Source organism: Pogona vitticeps, chromosome 1 (genome assembly GCF_051106095.1).
Source record: "Pogona vitticeps strain Pit_001003342236 chromosome 1, PviZW2.1, whole genome shotgun sequence".
NCBI classification, from domain to species: Eukaryota; Metazoa; Chordata; class Lepidosauria; order Squamata; family Agamidae; genus Pogona; species Pogona vitticeps.
In genome coordinates this window covers 245,107,273-245,126,179 of record NC_135783.1, presented here as the reverse complement: position 1 = coordinate 245,126,179, position 18,907 = coordinate 245,107,273, and the positions used below count along the sequence as shown (strand labels likewise).

General features: G+C 39.0%; 1 protein-coding gene and 1 pseudogene across 2 annotated transcripts; both read right to left on the bottom strand.

Moving 5' to 3' along the window:
• Window positions 1–1,021: 1,021 nt before the first annotated feature.
• LOC110085656 (olfactory receptor 4S2-like) lies at window positions 1,022–10,704 on the bottom strand (annotated as a pseudogene). The gene has a single exon (XR_013540682.1). The product of XR_013540682.1 is annotated as an olfactory receptor 4S2-like (transcript).
• A 2,569-nt stretch (window positions 10,705–13,273) lies between these two features.
• LOC110085661 (olfactory receptor 4S2-like) lies at window positions 13,274–18,672 on the bottom strand. Its single transcript, XM_078393326.1, has one exon. The coding sequence runs from the start codon at window positions 14,876–14,878 to the stop codon at window positions 13,907–13,909; it is 972 nt and encodes a 323-aa protein (XP_078249452.1). The 5' UTR covers window positions 14,879–18,672; the 3' UTR covers window positions 13,274–13,906.
• Between the last annotated feature and the right edge of the window lie 235 nt (window positions 18,673–18,907).

Sequence of the window (18,907 nt, the reverse complement as noted above, 5' to 3'; positions counted from 1 at the left end):
TTTCATTTCATTTCAATCCTACCCATCTGGCCAAGGCCACTCTGGGTGGTTTCCAACATATATAAGCAACATATTTAAAATCCAATTTGATGATGATGATGATGATGATGATGATGATGATGATGATGATGATGATGATGATGATGATGATAATAATAATAATAATAATAATAATAATAATAATAATAATAATAATAATAATAATAATAATAATAATAATAGTGTCTGCCAAATTGATTCCAACTTATGGTGACCCTTCCTAGGGTTTTCTAAACAGGTAATACCCAGAAGTGGTTTACAACAAATTCTACTCCATAAGAGTCAGTTTTCCACACATGGAGTTTCAACTTCATATACATTCAAGCATGATTGCATTAAAGGGATTTATTTATTTATTTATTTATTTATTTATTTATTTATTTATTTATTTATTTATTTATTTATTTAAATGATTTTTATCCCACACCTCTCCTTGAAAAGAACCCAAGGAGGCTTACATAAACATTCATTACATTACATAAACAACACACATAAACATTCTGTGTTCCTGTTGAAATTTGGAAACACTTGGAAGATCCCTTCAAAAAAATCAATGGCCTGGAATCAGTAACAATAACAGCAACTGTAAAATGTAACAATAAAAGATCAATCATTACTGTAATAAAATAAAATAATGCTAAGCAGATTCCCTCATTTTCAGATTAACTACCCACTGGAGCATGATTAGCAATAAGATCAGTCATCGTGGGGAAGACCATCATTGGCTCAACTGCATGCAGGGAAGAGATCCAAGATTTCCATTTCCAGGCGAAAGTTTAAGAAAAATGATTGGTAAAATTAGAGCTTTCTTCTGAGGATGAAGGAGTGATTTTTCTGATCATAATTCCTGGGGGCAGAAGGGTTAAAGATTTACTTACAGCATAATGTGGTGCTGATCCTAATCTCTCGCTGACAAACGCTACCTACACTGTAAGTGTAGCACAGGGATAGATCAAAATATATTAACTTTACATTAAAACTTTCATTTTTCACTCCAAAGTCTCTTTCTGCTCCATAACTTTCTCATGGCATTCTTCACCTCTTTATTCCTCAGAGTGTAAATTAAAGGATTGAGCATGGGAGTGATAATGGTGTAGAAAACAGACACACTCTTGTCTTCTGAGAAGGTGATGGAAGGCCTCAGGTAGATGAAAATGCATGGCCCAAAAAACAAGATCACTGCCGTAATGTGGGAGGCACAGGTGGAGAGAGCTTTCAGGCGCCCCTCAGATGAATGAGTCCTCAGTGTGAGTAAGATCACAATGTAAGACACAGTCAACACCAGAAAGCAGCTCAGAGAAATCATGCCACTATTGGCCATCACAAGGAGCCCAACAGTATAGGTATCAGTGCAGGCCAGTTTCAGTAAAGGGTGGACGTCACAGAAATAGTGGTCTATCTCATAGGGCCCACAGAAGGGAAGATGCACAGTCAGGAGAGTCTGAACAATGGAATGCACAAAGCCTCCAAGCCATGACAGGGCAACCATCCACCTACATACACTTTTGCTGATAATGGTTGTGTAATGGAGGGGTTTGCAGATGGCAATGTACCGATCATATGCCATCACTGTGAGAAGGAATATTTCAGTGCAGCCAAAAAAAATGAACACCAAAGAGCTGTGTCATGCATTCAACAGAAGATACGGTTTTCTTTTTGACAAGGAAGTCTGCTATCAGTTTTGGAGCTGTGACAGAGGAGTAACACATATCTACAAAGGAGAGATAACTGAGAAAGAAGTACATGGGAGAGGTCAGTCGGGGGCTGCTCTTGATGGTGACAATGATGAGGAGATTCCCCAACAGAATGGCAATGTAGAAGATCAAAAAGATCCCAAAGCAGAGTCTTTGTAAATCCTGATCCTGGGTGAGTCCCAAAAGAATGAATTCTGACACATTGTTCTTCTTCTCCATGAATCACAGTCAACAATGCGTTACAATGGGGTATGCAATTATCTGCTGTTATAGAAAATTAGAAATAATTTCAGCTGAATGTTCTTTCCATATACAGCCACAAGAATTCAACACTGTGAAATCACATCTGAGAAGGCAGGTTCTCCAAGGTTAATTAGCTTCAGCCACTTGTACAGGAGTTAGCTCAGAGAGGAGATGAAACTGGCACTCAGCTTTGTTTGCAGGTTGTTTAGCTCTGCTCTAGCCATCTAAATTTGCAGGAGGCATAGTTAAAGCAGAACTACTTTAACAAGCTGGAAACAAGGCTGATCAATAACGTCCTCCTTTCTCTCTAACAATTCTTCACTATTTTTTTGATTTGGTCACTTAGTTGCCTAGTGCTTGGACAGCAAGTCTAGTGATTCAAAAACAAAAGTTTTCTGTCTTGTTTAAATAAAGTTTAAGAATGGATAAATAAATAAAGCCTACATTTATCTTCAGCATCTGTACATAAATACTATGGGAATTCATTTATTCAACACTTTGTTATTTTACTAGTTCATTTTTTTCTGAAATCCCTGACAACAAACTCTGCAACTTACTGTTAGCCTTCATCATTGAAACTCATATAAATAATAGAGCTATTCTACTATTTTTGGGTGCCATCAGATTATCTTGAGAAATGAACTTTTTGTAACTATTGTCAAGTTGTCCCAATAATGATTAATTATCTTATGAATGTGAAAACTTAACTGGTTCTTGAAAAGTTTTTTAAAGAAAGTAATTAATTGGTTGTTCTGGGGTTTTCGGGCTCTTTGGCCGTGTTCTGAAGGTTGTTCTTCCTGACGTTTCGCCAGTCTCTGTGGCCGGCATCTTCAGAGGACAGCACTCTGTGCTCTGGTGCAGCTTATTACTTAATTAATTACCCTCACAGTTACAAGCAAAAAAAGATATTACCCATATAGTTGCATTTTTAAAATAACTTATTATTTTTTGTTACTGTAAAGATACAATCTAAAGTCATTGGCCCCAGCATAAGCCTGTTTGTGTAAATAATACACACAGAAAGGATAGAAGATATAGATGCACACACACATGCACACCCAAATTTTAAAGAAAAGAAAGAAAAATATAGTTGCAGACACATGCACACACATACACATGAATATATATAAGCAGTATAAGTGTAGTTTTAGAAGCGGCAGCTGTATTAGTCTATGCTAGCATATCAGGCCGAAAAACAAAAGAATAAAAAGACAAATACATTGTGGCACCTTATAAACTATAATTTAATGTGAGCTAATTTATAATGTCATTTATAATTCAATAGGGATGTGGTGGCGCTGTGGGTTAAAACGCAGAAGCCTCTGTGCTGTAAGGTCAGAAGACCAGCAGTCATAAGATCGAATCCAAGCGACGGAGTGAGTTCCCATCGCTTGTCCCAGCTCCTGCCAACCTAGCAGTTCAAAAGCATGTTAAAATGCAAGTAGATAAATAGGTACCACCACGGTGGGAAGGTAACAGTATTCCGTCTCTAGTCGCTGTCATGATCTAGGTTATTGAAGCTAAAATGTAATTTCTAAATGGGATTTGTAGTCATGGAATGGTGTAAAAGGAATTCATCTCAGCCTGTGTCATTTTTCTAGAAGCATGTAGAAATTGTTTTCTTTACAGTTAGCTAGGAATGTTATCATGTAGATAGCGTGGCCAAGGTTAAGCATGGCGAAGGCGAAGCCAAGAAGTCATAACATCACGGAAGAATGTCAACAAAATCGCAGTTCTCATGAGAAGAGGAGGTGGAGAGAGATAAGAATCCTTCGTTCTGATTGGCTTACGCCAGTGGAGAGTGAAGGAGGGGGTGTTTTCAGCGTGTGAAGAAAATGACAGGATGGAACAGAGGGAGAGAGAGACTCTCTTTTTGACTCTTTTCTAACTCATTTTGGATTAATGGATTTTACCATGGGTTTTTGACTTTTGAATGGACTTTGGAGTTCCCAATGCTAAGATGTAGTTCTTAGTAGAGAATAGAAAGGGGGGCTTAGCCTTACCTGTTTTCTAGTTAGTAGAATTTTCTTATTTTATTTTTGTAGCTGCGATTTGCTAAGATTCTAACTACCTGTAGTTATGGAAATGATTTTGAATGCTATGCTTGGCAACAAACTGAATTTATCTAAATCTTTATTTTTCTAATAAAACAATAATACTTAAGAACTTATGCTTGGTCTCTTGAACAGGTAATCTGCTACCATACTTAATTGGATTACTTACAGGCCACAAAACTATGCTACTTTGAGTCCATTATTTTCCTAAGTTCTGAGAGTTCTAAATGTCTCTAAGACTCATGGTTATAATTTGGTTTCTTAGTGGTTTTTAATTGGGGATAGACTTGGTAGAAGGGGGCCAGATAGACAGCCTGGTTCAGACAAGGAGTCATCTCAACTCAAATAGGGGTCTATTGGACCTGGAACCTCTCTATCCCAACCCTTTAGTAATCTCTTAGGAGAGCTGATAGGCTTACACGCTGGCCACGTGACCACAGAAACTGTCTTCGGACAAACGCTGGCTCTATGGCTTGGAAACAAGGATGAGCACCGTGCCCTAGAGTCAGACACAACTGGACTAAATGTCAAGCGGAACCTTTACCTTTACCTTTATAATTCAATGGATAATGGAAACATGTTATAATATCAAAAACACAGTTACATGTGCTTCATCAATTATAGGAAAGCTTTTCACTGTGTTGACCATGACGAACTATGGAAAGCCCTAAAAGACATTGGGTGCCACTACATTTGGTGAAGTCGGTGAAATCACTGTTTGAAAATCAGGAAGTCTTGGTACAAACTCAATATTGAGACACTGACTGGTTTAAGATCGAGCAAAGTGTGTGGCAAGGTTGCATCCTGTCCCTTTCTTACTCAACTTGTACATTGAAGTGATAATCAGAAACCTGGAGTTAGAAGAATCAAAAATTGGGGTAAAACTGGTGGAAGAAACATCAATAACCTTTGCTATGCAGATGATACAACCCTCCTCTGAGAAACTCAGGAAGGTCTAAAGTATCTGATCATGAAACTCAAAGAAGAAAGTGGGAAGTCTGGCCTCTTTTTGATTATTAAAAAGACTAAACTCATGACACCTGAAAAGAATAGAAACATCAAAATAGTAATTGCTGGAGAGGAGGTTAAATATGCGGGAGAATTCATCTAAGTTCACTGGTCACTCAAAATGGCAGTTGCAGCCAAGAAAATAAAATGTTGAATCATGCTAAGTCACAAAGCAATGATGAATATGAATCAAATATGGAAAAGTAAGGACGTCAGCTTGATAACCAAATGCAGATTAGTTTGTGCCATCATGTTCCCCATAACTACATATGGCTGTGAAAGCTGGACGATGATGAAGATGGATAGAAGAAAAATTGCAGCTTTCGAGCTATTGTGTTGGAGGAGGCTCTTGCGCATTCTATTGACTCCAAATACTGTATAACAAATAAAAAAGTGCTGAAGCACATAAAACCGGACATGTCACTAGAAGGCAAAATAGCAAAACTTGGACTTAGTTATTTCTGCCATGTCATGCAGTCAACATCACTGGAGAAATATGTTATGCTTGGAATGGTCTGTGGTAAAAGAATAATTGGATAATTGGATAATTAAATTTGAATTTATAATTTAAGTATTTGTGGACAAGTCTTTAAAGTATCATAGTGTTTCTGTCTTCTTATATCTGAATGCACTGTTATGCTTTTTAAAATTAACCTTTCGTTAATCCTCCATATATTGTACATCATAACAGTGTGTCAAGACCTGCCTTGCCCAGAAACAATGCATTAAACTGTTCTCTCTTTTTTTCATTTGAAATATTACAATTAAAATGCTGGTTTGAAAATATAGCTTTGTTCTGCCTCAGAAAAACCATCTGCTTGAAGAGTGAGGATTCCTTTTGTGCAAAAGGATAAGAAAGATTTTTAAAATGTTGTTTCTTTTTTTAAAAAAATAACCCAGCAGTTAGCTTTGATTATTTTGCAAATAAAGATGCCACTAAAATTTAGCTGATCTTTCTGTTCTCTTCACTGTCTACCTCTATCCCACATACAATAACTCAACTAGAGTCCAATACATACTGATCTTTGGAATAAGCGCCACTGAAATCAATGCATGGGACTTTAATTCATTGAAATACTGCTAATATATAATTTTTAAAAAATGATTAGAAATTATTGTTGAAAAAGTACAGTTATGCTATAAAATCAGTGAAATTACCCCTTGTTCCAATTTTAATGTTATTCAATTATAGTTGAGTTATTATAATACAGAAATTATTTTTTGAAAGTACTCATTATTTGTAACAAGTTATTTCTAAACTCTGGGGTTAAAACGAAAATGAGACAATACAAGATCATTAATGCATTGTCTCATTTTTACCTTAGCCTCAGAGCTTAGAAATCACATGTTAAAATCATTTATTTCTAAAATTAGTTCTGTCTTCCCCATCATTAAAAATCATCCATCTCTTCTACAGCCAGAAGCTCTGTGTCTTTAACTAATGAGAAAACAGACATTAAACAGGGTTTTTTTGTTCCCTAGGACTTTAACTACCTGCTAAGAAATGTTACTGAAAATGAGACAATACAAGAAACAATACAAGATTGTATTGAACTGGATATGGAAACACTGATTGGTTCAAAATTGGGAAAGGAGTATGACAAGGCTGTATATTGTCCCCCTGCTTATTTAACTTATATGCAGAATACATCATGCAAAAGGCCGGACTTGAGGAATCCCAAGCCGGAATTAAGATTGCCAGAAGAAATATCAACAACCTCCAATATGCAGATGATGCCACTCTGATGGCAGAAAGTGAGGAGGAATTAAGGAACCTTGTAATGAGGGTGAAAGAGGAGAGTGCAAAAAATGGTCTGAAGCTCAACATCAAAAAAACTAAGATCATGGCCACTGGTCCCATCACCTCCTGGCAAATCAAAGGGGAAAATATGGAGGCAGTGACAGATTTTACTTTCCATGATCACTGCAGATGGTGACAGCAGCCACGAAATTAAACGATGCCTGCTTCTTGGGAGGAAAGCGATGACAAACCTCTATAGCATCTTAAAAAGCAGAGACATCACCTTGCTAACAAAAGTCCGAATAGTCAAAGCTATGGTTTTCCCTGTAGTGATGTATGGAAGTGAGAGCTGGACCAGAAAGAAAGCTGACCACCAAAGAATTGAATTGTGGTGTTGACGGAAGCTCTTGAGAGTCCCCTGGACTGCAAGGAGAACAAACCTATCCATTCTAAAGGAAATCAACCCTGAGTGCTCACTGGAAGGACAGATCCTGGAGCTGAGGCTGCAATACTTTGGCCATCTCATGAGAAGAGAAGACTCCCTGGAAAAGACACTGATGTTGGGGAAGTGTGAAGGCAGGAGGCAAAGGGGACGACAGAGGATGAGATGGTTGGACAGTGTCATCAAAGCAACCAACATGAATTTAACCCAACTCCGGGAGGCAGTGGAAGACAGGAGGGCCTGGCGTGCTCTGGTCCATGGGGTCACAACTAAATGACTAAACAACAACAAGAAATGTTACACTCCTATTTCGGTATATACTAACACCGGACTAGAAGGGCCAATTATAATATCTCTCTCTCTTTTCCTCCCACCTACCACCAGTCCTTCCGAAAGGAACTGTAAGCACAAATGGACTCAGAAAATGAGATTATCATATTCAATGCTGTGTAGTTTTGGCATCCATTCCAATTCTAAGGTTATGAAATTTGAGATGAAATCTTTCTTTCTTTCTTTCTTTCTTTCTTTCTTTCTTTCTTTCTTATTTATTTATTTATTTATTTATTTATTTATTTATTTATTTATTTATTTATTTATTTATTTATTTATTTATGCATGCCACCCACTCTACCCAAAGGTCTCTGGGTGGCTGTGGATGATATCAAATGATGAACTCAGGTCTTTCATCCAGGGAGGTGGCTCTGCTCAGAACCATAAAAGAGTGAGGCCACCTTCGTAAAACAACCTCCTTCCACTAACACCTGCCCACCACTGCTGTGCACCACTGAGACCTGCTCCAAGAGATCGGAAACCCTTCTGGACCCAGTTTCCCAGTAGTGCAGGGGCTATAATGAAGAGGAGGAACGGGGAAGAAAAATATCCCTGCACTGGACATTTAACAACAGCGGCACGAGTTTCAGGTCATACACTCTAGACTTTCTTTTGTTGACCAGCATCAGTGACCAACAGCACCTAGCCATGGCAAAACACATGCCATTTTAAAAAATGAATTAACTTTGCCTGAATTTAAAGTATACAAGCCCAAAAATCTAGCAAGATGTTAAAACATTTGAGTGGCTCAAGAGTGTTGGAGAGCTGCAGGAACACTGTGTTTAAGTAACAAGCACCAACTGAAGGTGGATAGATAGAAAGTTGGGTAGGGGTGGGTTTCTGAGTTTTTTCTAAAAAATCGCTTTGTTTGCTAGACAGACACCCAGGTCTCTTTCCTTCTTCACTGTGGAAAGGGAATCATTTTGATATGGCTTTGTTGGGGGGGGGGTAGTTAAATGACAAAGTTATCCCTCCCTGTTGATTACCAGCATATGTTTACATGTACAAGTTACAGGAACTTCTTTAGCAAAGCCTACATTTTCTTCAGAGTTTTTTTTTCCTAGCTGTTTCCCACCCACCCTGAGTTGATTCATGGAACTATATGGGCATACTGTACATAAGGACTGCTACCATTCTACAATCATACTCTTACAGTACTAATTCACAACACTTGCTAAGTAAATAGCCACAAACCCTTACAAGGAGAAGGTATAAGCAGGAGAAGTAGTATCTACATCTTCTTCTGGCCACTGGTCTTCCCTTAAGTCTTGTTCCCATGCTAGTCCATGTTTTGCACCCATATTTACCTCACAAAACAGAATTACTGCCCCAAGTCCTTTCCAGGAAGTAAAGGCACTTATGGATGAGCTTTTTTTTAATTGTGCAGTCTTACTACATCGGTAAAACAAGTGCAAAGAATAACTCCTTCCATTTATGGCTTCCCTGTGTTTTCTCACTCTTTCTTCTGTCTTTTGTTTTGTTTTGTTTTGTTTTACTTTCACTGAAAATCTGTTAAGGAGGGAAAGGCAGAAGAGCTCCAGAATGTAATCAATCTTGATAGGAATCACTTCACTGGAAGCTCCCATGGGTTCCAAAGAAACAGTAAAAGGGACATTTTTTAAAATAAACCATTCAGAAGCATTAAGAAAATCTTTCAGTAAAAACAGCAAAGAATCTTGTGGGACTAAAAGGTTTTATTCAGAATAAGCTGTCATGAACTTCAGCATACTGAAATTCAGGATGCATTGGAGGAAGAGGGCTATAAAATAAGATTCTCCTTCAAGAGTCAGAAAGGCTGTTTGGCCAGAATCCTCTCAGAATTGTTGAAACGGCAATTGCACAAGCAGTGCCCACAACTGTGCCAACTGTCCCTGACATCCTTGGACTAGTGAAAGTAAAAAAATTTAAAAAATTAAAAACCCACCTGGTACAAAATTACCCTCATGCATGTGGTATTCACAACAGGATTTTGGCCCTTATTGTTTCTACAACAGACAGAGAGAGGCTGGAAATTAAATGCAACGAAAAAACATTGAGGGAAGAAAACCTTGGAGAAGATAAGAAACCTAATCAAGATTTTCCTTAGTGCAGTAATTATCAGTTACCTGAAGACATAATTCAGTTACTGCTGATCTCCATAATTACCTGGTCGGTCTTTCCTGGGTCCTGTCTCCAGTGCTACTGGTATACTCAGGATACAGGTTACTAGTCAACAACAGCAGCTAATTATTGCCAAAATCTTACTGAAATTTCTTTTCCAAATATCCTTCTGTCTCTACGAAGAATAGTTAGAATATTATTCCTGGCTTCAGTGAGGGAACAGCCTTTGAATGCTATACAGTTCTTTCTTGTCTACAGCTGTTCTGTCTCAGAGACCATGTTCTCTTCAAACCAGAATACCAGCTAAACCCACTGTATTTACATCATTTCTGGAGAAGATTTTGTCTGCACCCACCCACAGACACACTTTCCATTTCTTTCTGTTTCCTTCTTCATAAAGTTTAAGTGAAATAGTTAGATGTGGTCACGTCAGGCAAGTTGATCACTTGCTTAATAAGTTCGCAGAAGGATTTAGATGCTTCCCAATAGGAAGTGAGTTTGTGACAAAACAACTCAGCTTTTTAATATGAAGAATATAAAATTAAACCAAAATTTCAATGCTTTACTATAGCACCCCTTTTTCAGTTGAAAGTGAATGCTTACCAGTGATTGTTATAGACAAACAGGATGTCTTACTTCAAAATTCAGGAATGGGGTAACTAACACACACACACCTTTTTCCACAAGTTGCTTACAAGTCCAAAAGTGTGCTGCTTTAAATAGCTTTATATAGCAAAAGACAGCCTGAATGTTGACAACACCAATGGCAGCAGTCAATATGGTCTACTGGATACACTCTTGTGCTCACCACCATTCACATGCTGAAAAACAGCCTTGACTATTGCTTTATGTTTGTGTGAGAAGTAGTTGATGAAAAAAGGAGTCAATTTCTGGGATTTTCCTTTGTGTAGTATAACTTTGTGAATGGTAGTAAGCACAAGAGGGTATCCATAGACCATCTCGACTGCTGCCATTGGTGTTGTCAACATTCAGGCTGCTCTTTGCTATGTAAACATTTTATTTCATTCATTCATTCATTCATTCCATTTATACCATTCATTCCATTGCGACCACTCTAGGCGACTTACAACACAAAATACAAGAACAATTAAAAAAAGGAATTTTTACACAAAGAATTCTACAAGATGGAGAGCAAACAAAATAAATCATAATAGAGAAAGAAAGGGAGAAGGTCAGGAATTAACTGGGAGAGGAGGCCTGCCTAAACATCCACATTTTTAGTTGGTTTTTAAAAATACCCAGCGAGGGAGCCACGCAAATCTCCGGAGGCAGATTGTTCCAGAGGCGAGGAGCCACTGCTGAGAAGGCCTGGTTTCTTGTTTTTTCCTTCCAGGCCTCCCTCGGCATCAAGCTCTTCAGCCTCACCTCCTGACTCGCATGAGAGACACGGGTAGAACTAGGTGGGAGTAAGCGTTCCACCAAGTATCGAGGCCCTAAACCATTTAGGGCTTTATACATAAGCACCAAGACTTTGAAGTCAATGCGGAACTGAATGTGCAGCCAATGCAGCGCGGCCAAAATAGGAGAAATGTGGTGGTGTTTTCTCGCTCTGCTAAGGACTCTGGCTGCCGCATTCTGCACCACTTGGAGTTTCCACGTCAACTTCAAAAGTAGCCCCACGTAGAGCGCACCAAGGTAGTGAGCGCCCCCACATCGAGATAGGGTCACACCCGGGCTATCCGCCAAAGATGGAAAAAGGCGGTGCGGACCACCGACACCACCTGAGTCTCCATGGTGAGTGCCGGGTCCAGATGAATCCCCAGACTGCGGACCCCACTCTTTGCAGCAAGGGTCACCCCCCCCAAATGAGAGAGAGTCACCCAAGCCACCAATAGTGGGGGCACCCACCCTCAGAACCTCCATCTTGTCCGGGTTCAGCCTCAGCCCATTTTCCTGCATCTGTTGCAGTACAGCCCCCAGGCAGTGCTGGAGGAACAGAGCGGCATCACCTGCAGTTGGCATTCTTTTTCCTGCTGCCAATGCAGGCACGATATTGTGCAGCAATATCAAGCCATTTCCTGGCTTTTTGACTCATGCGTACAGACACACAGTATCCCACATTCATAAACCGGAGGGTTTTCAAAGAATTGACTATTAATATATAGGCTTAAATCACGTTGACTAGCTACATGAGTGTACCTCAATCTTACACTCACAGAATCTGTGGTCACACTGAGGTGTACTGCCTTGGGTCCTTTTAAAGAGAAAGGTAGGGTAAAATATTTGAATAAAATAAATAAAATTAAATAAGACAGAAGTGCTACTTATGAAACACTTTCCTAGTGCATTAAGCAATTGGTTACAACAGGAATCATATAACCAATTGTGCAATCATTTTGTTCTATTCTTGTTGCTGGGGTGGAATCCCCAGAACATTTACGCAGGCATAATGTTACACTGTGCCTCAACTAACAGGATTCTGTCTTCAAAGAACAAAAAAGGGAGGAGAGAGGAAAGGCACAAAGGAAGTCACAGGAAGGAAGGGTCTGTCTCAGAAACTGTGATGTGTTCAGGGGGAAACCCATCTGCATGTGCATAACTCACTCATCCCCCTCCATCATTTCCAATTGCTAGCAATGTATGAATGCTCTTATTCCAATAAGGATCACAAGTGAAGGTGGGGTATTACTTGGTCCTGCCCAAAATGGCAGCAGGCCTTGTAGTGTGAAGGGATGGACCCATTGAAAGACAACATGTGCCAGTGGGGACAAAGCCAGGAAGATCTGAAAGGGGATGCAGAGAAAATGTGAAGTCCTAGGTAGAAAGCATTGTTTTAAGTGTTAGTTACTACTTCATTCTAGATGAAAAGGCATGGAGTAAAAGGAAAGCATCCTGGGCCCTGGAAATTCAGAAAGGGGAAGCTACTCAATGATTCACTCATCCTCAATCTGTTGGCTTACAAGACTAATCAGTGCCATATGATACACCCAAAGCCACCTTCAAGAAAACCTGGATGAATGCTGGAACCTTGCCATTCCCACCCTGCCTAGAGAAGCAGATCCATCATCATCCCACTCATGTATTCAGTTATAGGGAGTCACTGCTGTTTCTGTAGTAGTTTTGGGAGAGGATACTGGAGCTGGCAACACTAGTGGCAGGGTTATAAGGCCAGTCATGATAGGGTAGGCTTCTACAGCTGCTCCTCTTTCTCCAAAAGTTCTCCTTCATTGATGTCTTCTGCAGTTGCATCTACATGCACTAAAGCCTTTTTCACCAAACCCTCTAAAGACTGTACATAAACACATAGATGATGAGTGGATTGAAACTACACAATGTATGGTTCATTTTTTAAGTTACCTCTGGTCCTGATCATTGTACCGTTGTACCATTGTACCGTTCCATATGTGAGACTGCCATTGGTTCATAATACTACAACCAGCCTTCCTAGTGGATGAAATATAGGGCTCATGTTATCCCTTGGTCTTTTACATGAACATCATTAATACCCTATGCATTTTTGTGCACAATTGAAGGATGCAGGTTTTCGCCAGTAAAGCTCTAAATGGCTTTGAACTATGTCATGTGAAGGCCAGTATACCTCCAGGCTGTCATTGCCATTAAGCAAAGCAAAGTGGCTGCATCAGACAGTAGAGACTAGAGAGTAGCAATAACAGGCTGGTCTTCCTTGCTGTAGCATTACATGAGAAGTGTGCAAGACTCCACAGAGGCCCATCTTACTTCTGCTCCAAATTGTCTCATGGCGTGTGAGAGGGCCTTTTCTGGCATAGTCGTTTTCCTTTGGAACCCCACCCCCACCCCTTGGACAACCTCTAAGATGCTGCAATAACTTGCATATAGAAATACAATTGCAACTTTCTAAAAAGACTTTTGAACTTGATTTGCTGTGATTTTGATTGAGTGTTATTGCCTGTTATATTGATTTGATTTATTTTATTTTACTTTTAGTGGACACCACTGTGATCTCTTCAGAAAGGCAGAGTGGTATGTAAATTATTTCAAAGAAATAACTTTTTCTCTGAAACAGAGTTCCGGAGGCATGTTTTATTAATTTGTTTCTTTCCAACCATTTATAGATAGGTCCTGTAACACAGTTCTCAATGCAGTTTACAATAACACTAGGACAAAAATACCTATGGCATAACAATAAAATGCATAACAGCATAAAAACAGCAGAGATGAAACAAATTAAAGTTTGGGTTGATTAAAATGGCTGGGAAGACGAAAAAGCGTTCCTCTAACAAGAACATGCCAGGTAAGCCTGTTTGAGTAATTTCTACTCCCACTGTGTTTGTATTTTTGTTTTCTCATGTGAAGACACTTTCCTGATCCATAATTTTCTCATTGCATTTTTCACCTCCTCGTTTCTTAGGGTGTAGATCAGTGGATTCAGCATTGGGGTGATAATAGTGTAAAACAGAGCCACGGTCTTGTCTTCTGAGAAGTTGCTGGAAGGACGTATGTATGTAAAAGTGCATGGCCCAAAAAACAAAATGACTACCATGACATGGGAGGCACAGGTAGAAAGAGCTTTGCGGCGTCCTTCAGAGGACCGAGATCTCAGGGAGACCAAGATGACAATATATGACACAACCAAGATGAGGAAACAACTCAGCGCAATCATTCCACTGTTGGCAACCACTATGATGCCCACGATGTAGGTATTGGTGCAAGCCAGTTGCAGTAAAGGGTGAACATCACAGAAATAATGGTCGATTTCATTGGGACCACAAAATGGAAGCCGGATGGTCATAAGAGTCTGTACTAAGGAATGCATAAACCCTCCAAGCCAGGAGGCTGCCACCATCTGCCCGCAAACCCGCTTTGTAATAATGGTGGTATAGTGAAGTGGTTTACAGATCGCAATGTACCGATCATACGCCATCACTGTGAGGATGAAGATCTCTGTGCAGCCAAAGAAATGGACCCCAAAGAGCTGTGTTATGCAGCCAATGAATGAAATCCTTTTCTTTTCAACGAGGAAGTCTGCAATCATTTTGGGAGCTGTGACAGAGGAGTAGCAGATGTCTACAAACGACAAGTAACTGAGGAAGAAATACATGGGGGCATTCAAGCAGGAGCTGAAGATGATAGTGACAACTATCAGAAGGTTTCCCATCACATTGGCCAAATAAAAAAGCAGGAACACTACAAAACATATTTTCTGCATCTCTTCATTTTGGGTGAGGCCAAGGAAGACAAATTCAGTCACATTATTGAAGTCCTGCATCAGGGCTGTGACATTCATACCTGCAATAACATTGAATGAATAGGCTTAGCAGAGGGCATATACTCTCAGGGGTTATAGCCAACCTGATCATACGCATGAAAGAGAATCAGACTGTAGCAGCAGAGTAAGACATTTACATGTTCAGAGTGCAAATGGCAAGGAATCACATTTTAAATATTTTCATCAATTAAAAAAAACACTTCTCAAATTTAAAAAATCACAATAACTGATAGGAGCCCAGATGTACTTGGTTTATACTTAGGAGAGTTTACATAGTAAACACACACACACACACACACACACACACACACACACACACACACACAGAGAGAGAGAGAGAGAGAGAGAGAGAGAGAGAGGAATTTGAAAAACAAAATGTGAGCAGTGTCTACAGTCAGAAGTGTCACAGTCTCTTCTTGTACCACCTGATTCTGTGGCATAAATGTTGTGCTTAAAATTTCAGAGTAAATTACTGATGAAAACAAATATTCCACCAATACATTATCCTCTTAACTATCTGTCTTCTACCCTCCATTCTTTTGCTAGGTAATCAAGTGCATTCTATGGATTCTTTGCTGGAAAGACATCAAATGCAAGCTAGAAAGATACAGCATTTTACAAGTAAGGGGAAATGTTACCAGGTCAAAATAAAACAAACAGGAGATACTGTACTGTATCTAACAGCCATATGAGATCCAGAGAGTTCAGTCCATTAATGAATGCAATCTCGCGTGGTCAGTTTCTCACTGGAACTGAAGTCAATTTTAAGCTTCAAAATAGTATTTACAATTATTTATTGGATGCCGCTCATTTTCAGGAAAAACAGCTAACAAAGTATTATACTGTATCCAAGCAAACACCTTCAGAAGTGTGCTGACCGCTTCACTGGAACAGTAGAGGACTTCCTCTGTGAAATATTGTATTGAAAAGGGATCTGCTTCCCTGCAAATAAAACAATAATAATAGAGTTCTGGTTAGCAAGAGGTAGGATTAGTTAATAATCTATGGGAAAAATTAATAGGAGAAGCCTAAGGAACCCAGCATAAGACCAGTCTAAACTAGAGATGAAATTACAAAAAGGGATTTTACAATTTGTTATTCGTACATAACTGAAAAAATAAAGATTTGTATTGCAAAAACCTTTGCTAGCAATCAAAATGGTTGAAATGAACATCCGCAGAATCAATTTTTAAAAGTCCCTAGACAGCTGGCTAAAGGCTTGCTGAATCTATTTTGTGGCAGACAGCTGAATTCTATTAGCTGGAGCCTGACACAAAATACATACTATAACAATGTTTGTTTTCAAAGTTTTAGTCATGTTTGTTTTAGCATTTTAAAAAAAGAGGCAACAAAGAGTTGGGGGAAAGGTCTCATGCCCTTTTAAGAAACTAAGCAATTTATGTTCAGGTAGATCTGTTTGTCTTGTAAGTGCCACCATGGAACTGTCTCCTGCTGTCCTCAGAATTAAAGAATTATGTGGCCAGGCATCATTGTTGATTAATGCAGCCCACAATCCTTCAGCACCAAATCTATTTCTGGTTACAGTACCTCAAGGTTTCAGTGCACCAGCAGTGTGGTTGAGAGGGGACACTCGTCCCACTTGTTCCTATTGTTAAACTTGCCTGATCTACTCAAAATCATCCAGAAAACTACTAGGAGATCCTGATCTATCTTCTACCTGAAGCATAATAATGAAAAATATTTATTAAATGTTACATGAAATACAATTTAGAACAGAAAAATAACAACAATAATATATCATTGTGAACGAGTAGCCTGAAATCCTGCGAACATTGGTAGAGGACAGAAAAAACATGTGAACTAATACACTGAACCCACAAAGGGATAAATCAATGCAAATTGTACATTCCAAAATATAAACTAGGAAATGGATGTAAATAAACTAATCCTGAAGGAAGGGTTTTTTAAAAAAAAAAACAACAAACCTAAAAACAGGGGGAAACCCCAATAATGTCAAGCACACATTCCTAGATGATATGATGCTATCATAGTATCTTGAGGGAAAATAGAATAATAGCTCTAAAATAGCAAGAGTCCTATGATGCTTAAAAATTGACAAATTTATCAGAGATAGTGGGTAACCTTTTCAGGCATATGACTAATTAGGCTATAAAAAGTCCTATAATAAATTTGTTCATCTTTAAGTACCAAAGGATTTTCTTGTTTTGGGGCTCACTTTTTGGGAAAAGAAATCTGTAATGTTACAATGGAAATGTTAAAGTTCTACAATAAGACTAATGTCTTATTTCTAGATATTCGTGAAGGCTTTCACAGCCGGGATCTAATGGTTATTGTGGGTTTTCTTGTGGGAGTGCTGTCCTCTGAAGATGCCAGCCACAGAAACTGGCGAAACGTTAGGAAGAACAACCTTAAGAACACGGACAAAGAGCCCGAAAAAACCACAACAACCATCTTATTTCTAGAACTTGGAAGAATGCAGTGGATCACAAATGACTGTTTGTTCTTTGAAGCTGCTCCCCTGTAGAAATGTACTGAGTTCTCCCTGATAGATTTTATCTTGTGTTTGGTTTTTTGTGTGGGGTTTTTGTTTTTGGATGTTGAGTGAAGCCACTCTTACTGAATTTCCTCCTAATAGTGTTATGATGAATCTGGAACTCTCTCTCTCTCTCTCTCTCTCTCTCTCACTCACTCTCTCTCTCTCACACACACACACACACACAGTCAATTTTAACCTTCAAAATAGTATTTACGATTATTTATTGGATATCACTCATTTTCAGGAAAAACAGCTAATAAAGTACTATATCCAAATAAACACCTTCAGAAGTTTGCTGACTACTTTACTGGAACAGTAGAGGATTTTCTCTGTGAAATATTGTACTGAAAACAGATCTGCTTCCCTGCAAGTGAAACAATAATAATAGAGTTCTTTTCTTTTTACTCCATGTTGTGTTTTTAAATGACAAAGTACAATCCAAACCAAATTAAGTACTTTTAAGCCTTGTTGATTAAAATGTGATGGAGTGTTTAGGAGCCTGCCTGTCTTTGGCGAAAACAATGAAAGAGAGAAATATTCAGTATAGATTAGCATTTTTAAAGCACATGACATACTGCAATGACATACCTTAGTTATATCTGCAGTTTTCCATGAAGTTTTGCATTGGCCCTGATACAACATCTTGAAAGCAAAATGCATTTAGAAGTCATAGATCCTTACCTGGAGCTGTTTTTTTAAATTATTTGTGCAGAAAGTTTAATGAGTAAAAAAACATCCGTGGTCTGGTTTTACCCCAAATTCCTGCCTGCATTCAAAATAACAATGTGTAGACTGCTCCAGTAACAATTCTTCTAATAGAATGCTTTGCTTATTAATACAGTAGCTAATGAGTTCTGCACCAATGGGAGGCTGACAGTGCATCTTAGATTTTTTTTAATACCCACATTGGTATAAAAAAGTACTTTTTTTAACCTTCCTGTTTTGGAAAGGGTTCATTAATCTTTATTTGGTACTGTATACAGTCTACAAATTATTGGAATCCATGGGGAGGGAGGTAAATGATGGAGCAAGTAGGTGCAAACAACTTGTTTGTAGAATCTGAACTGACATACTTCATTCTAAAAGGAAATAGTCGACCTAGTTAGCAAGATCCTAAGAGCCAAGAAAAGGGCAAGAGGGACATAAACCTAAAAAGCTAAGCTTTGTATCCCTTCAGAAAAGTATCAATAGCAGGTTTTGAAATTCTCTTCAAATTTCATGTGTTTAGCTCGGCTGATGCATGTGCCCTGCAATTCTTTAACTGCGGGGGTTGGAAGGATACTTTAGAACAGGGGTGTCCAACCTTTTACCTTCCCTGGGCCACATTAGAAGATGAAAATTTGGTTTGGGCCGCACATACATTTGGTTTGGGCTGCATGGGGAGGTAGCCCTAGCCGTCCTCCGCAGCCCCGCTCCAAACGCACTTACAGGCAGCTGCGATCTCAGACAGCAGAGGCTGCCAGCTTCGACTCCGGCGGTTTTATGGGGCCAGGAGGGGGCCCACCTATTGATGGGGATGGTGCAATGCA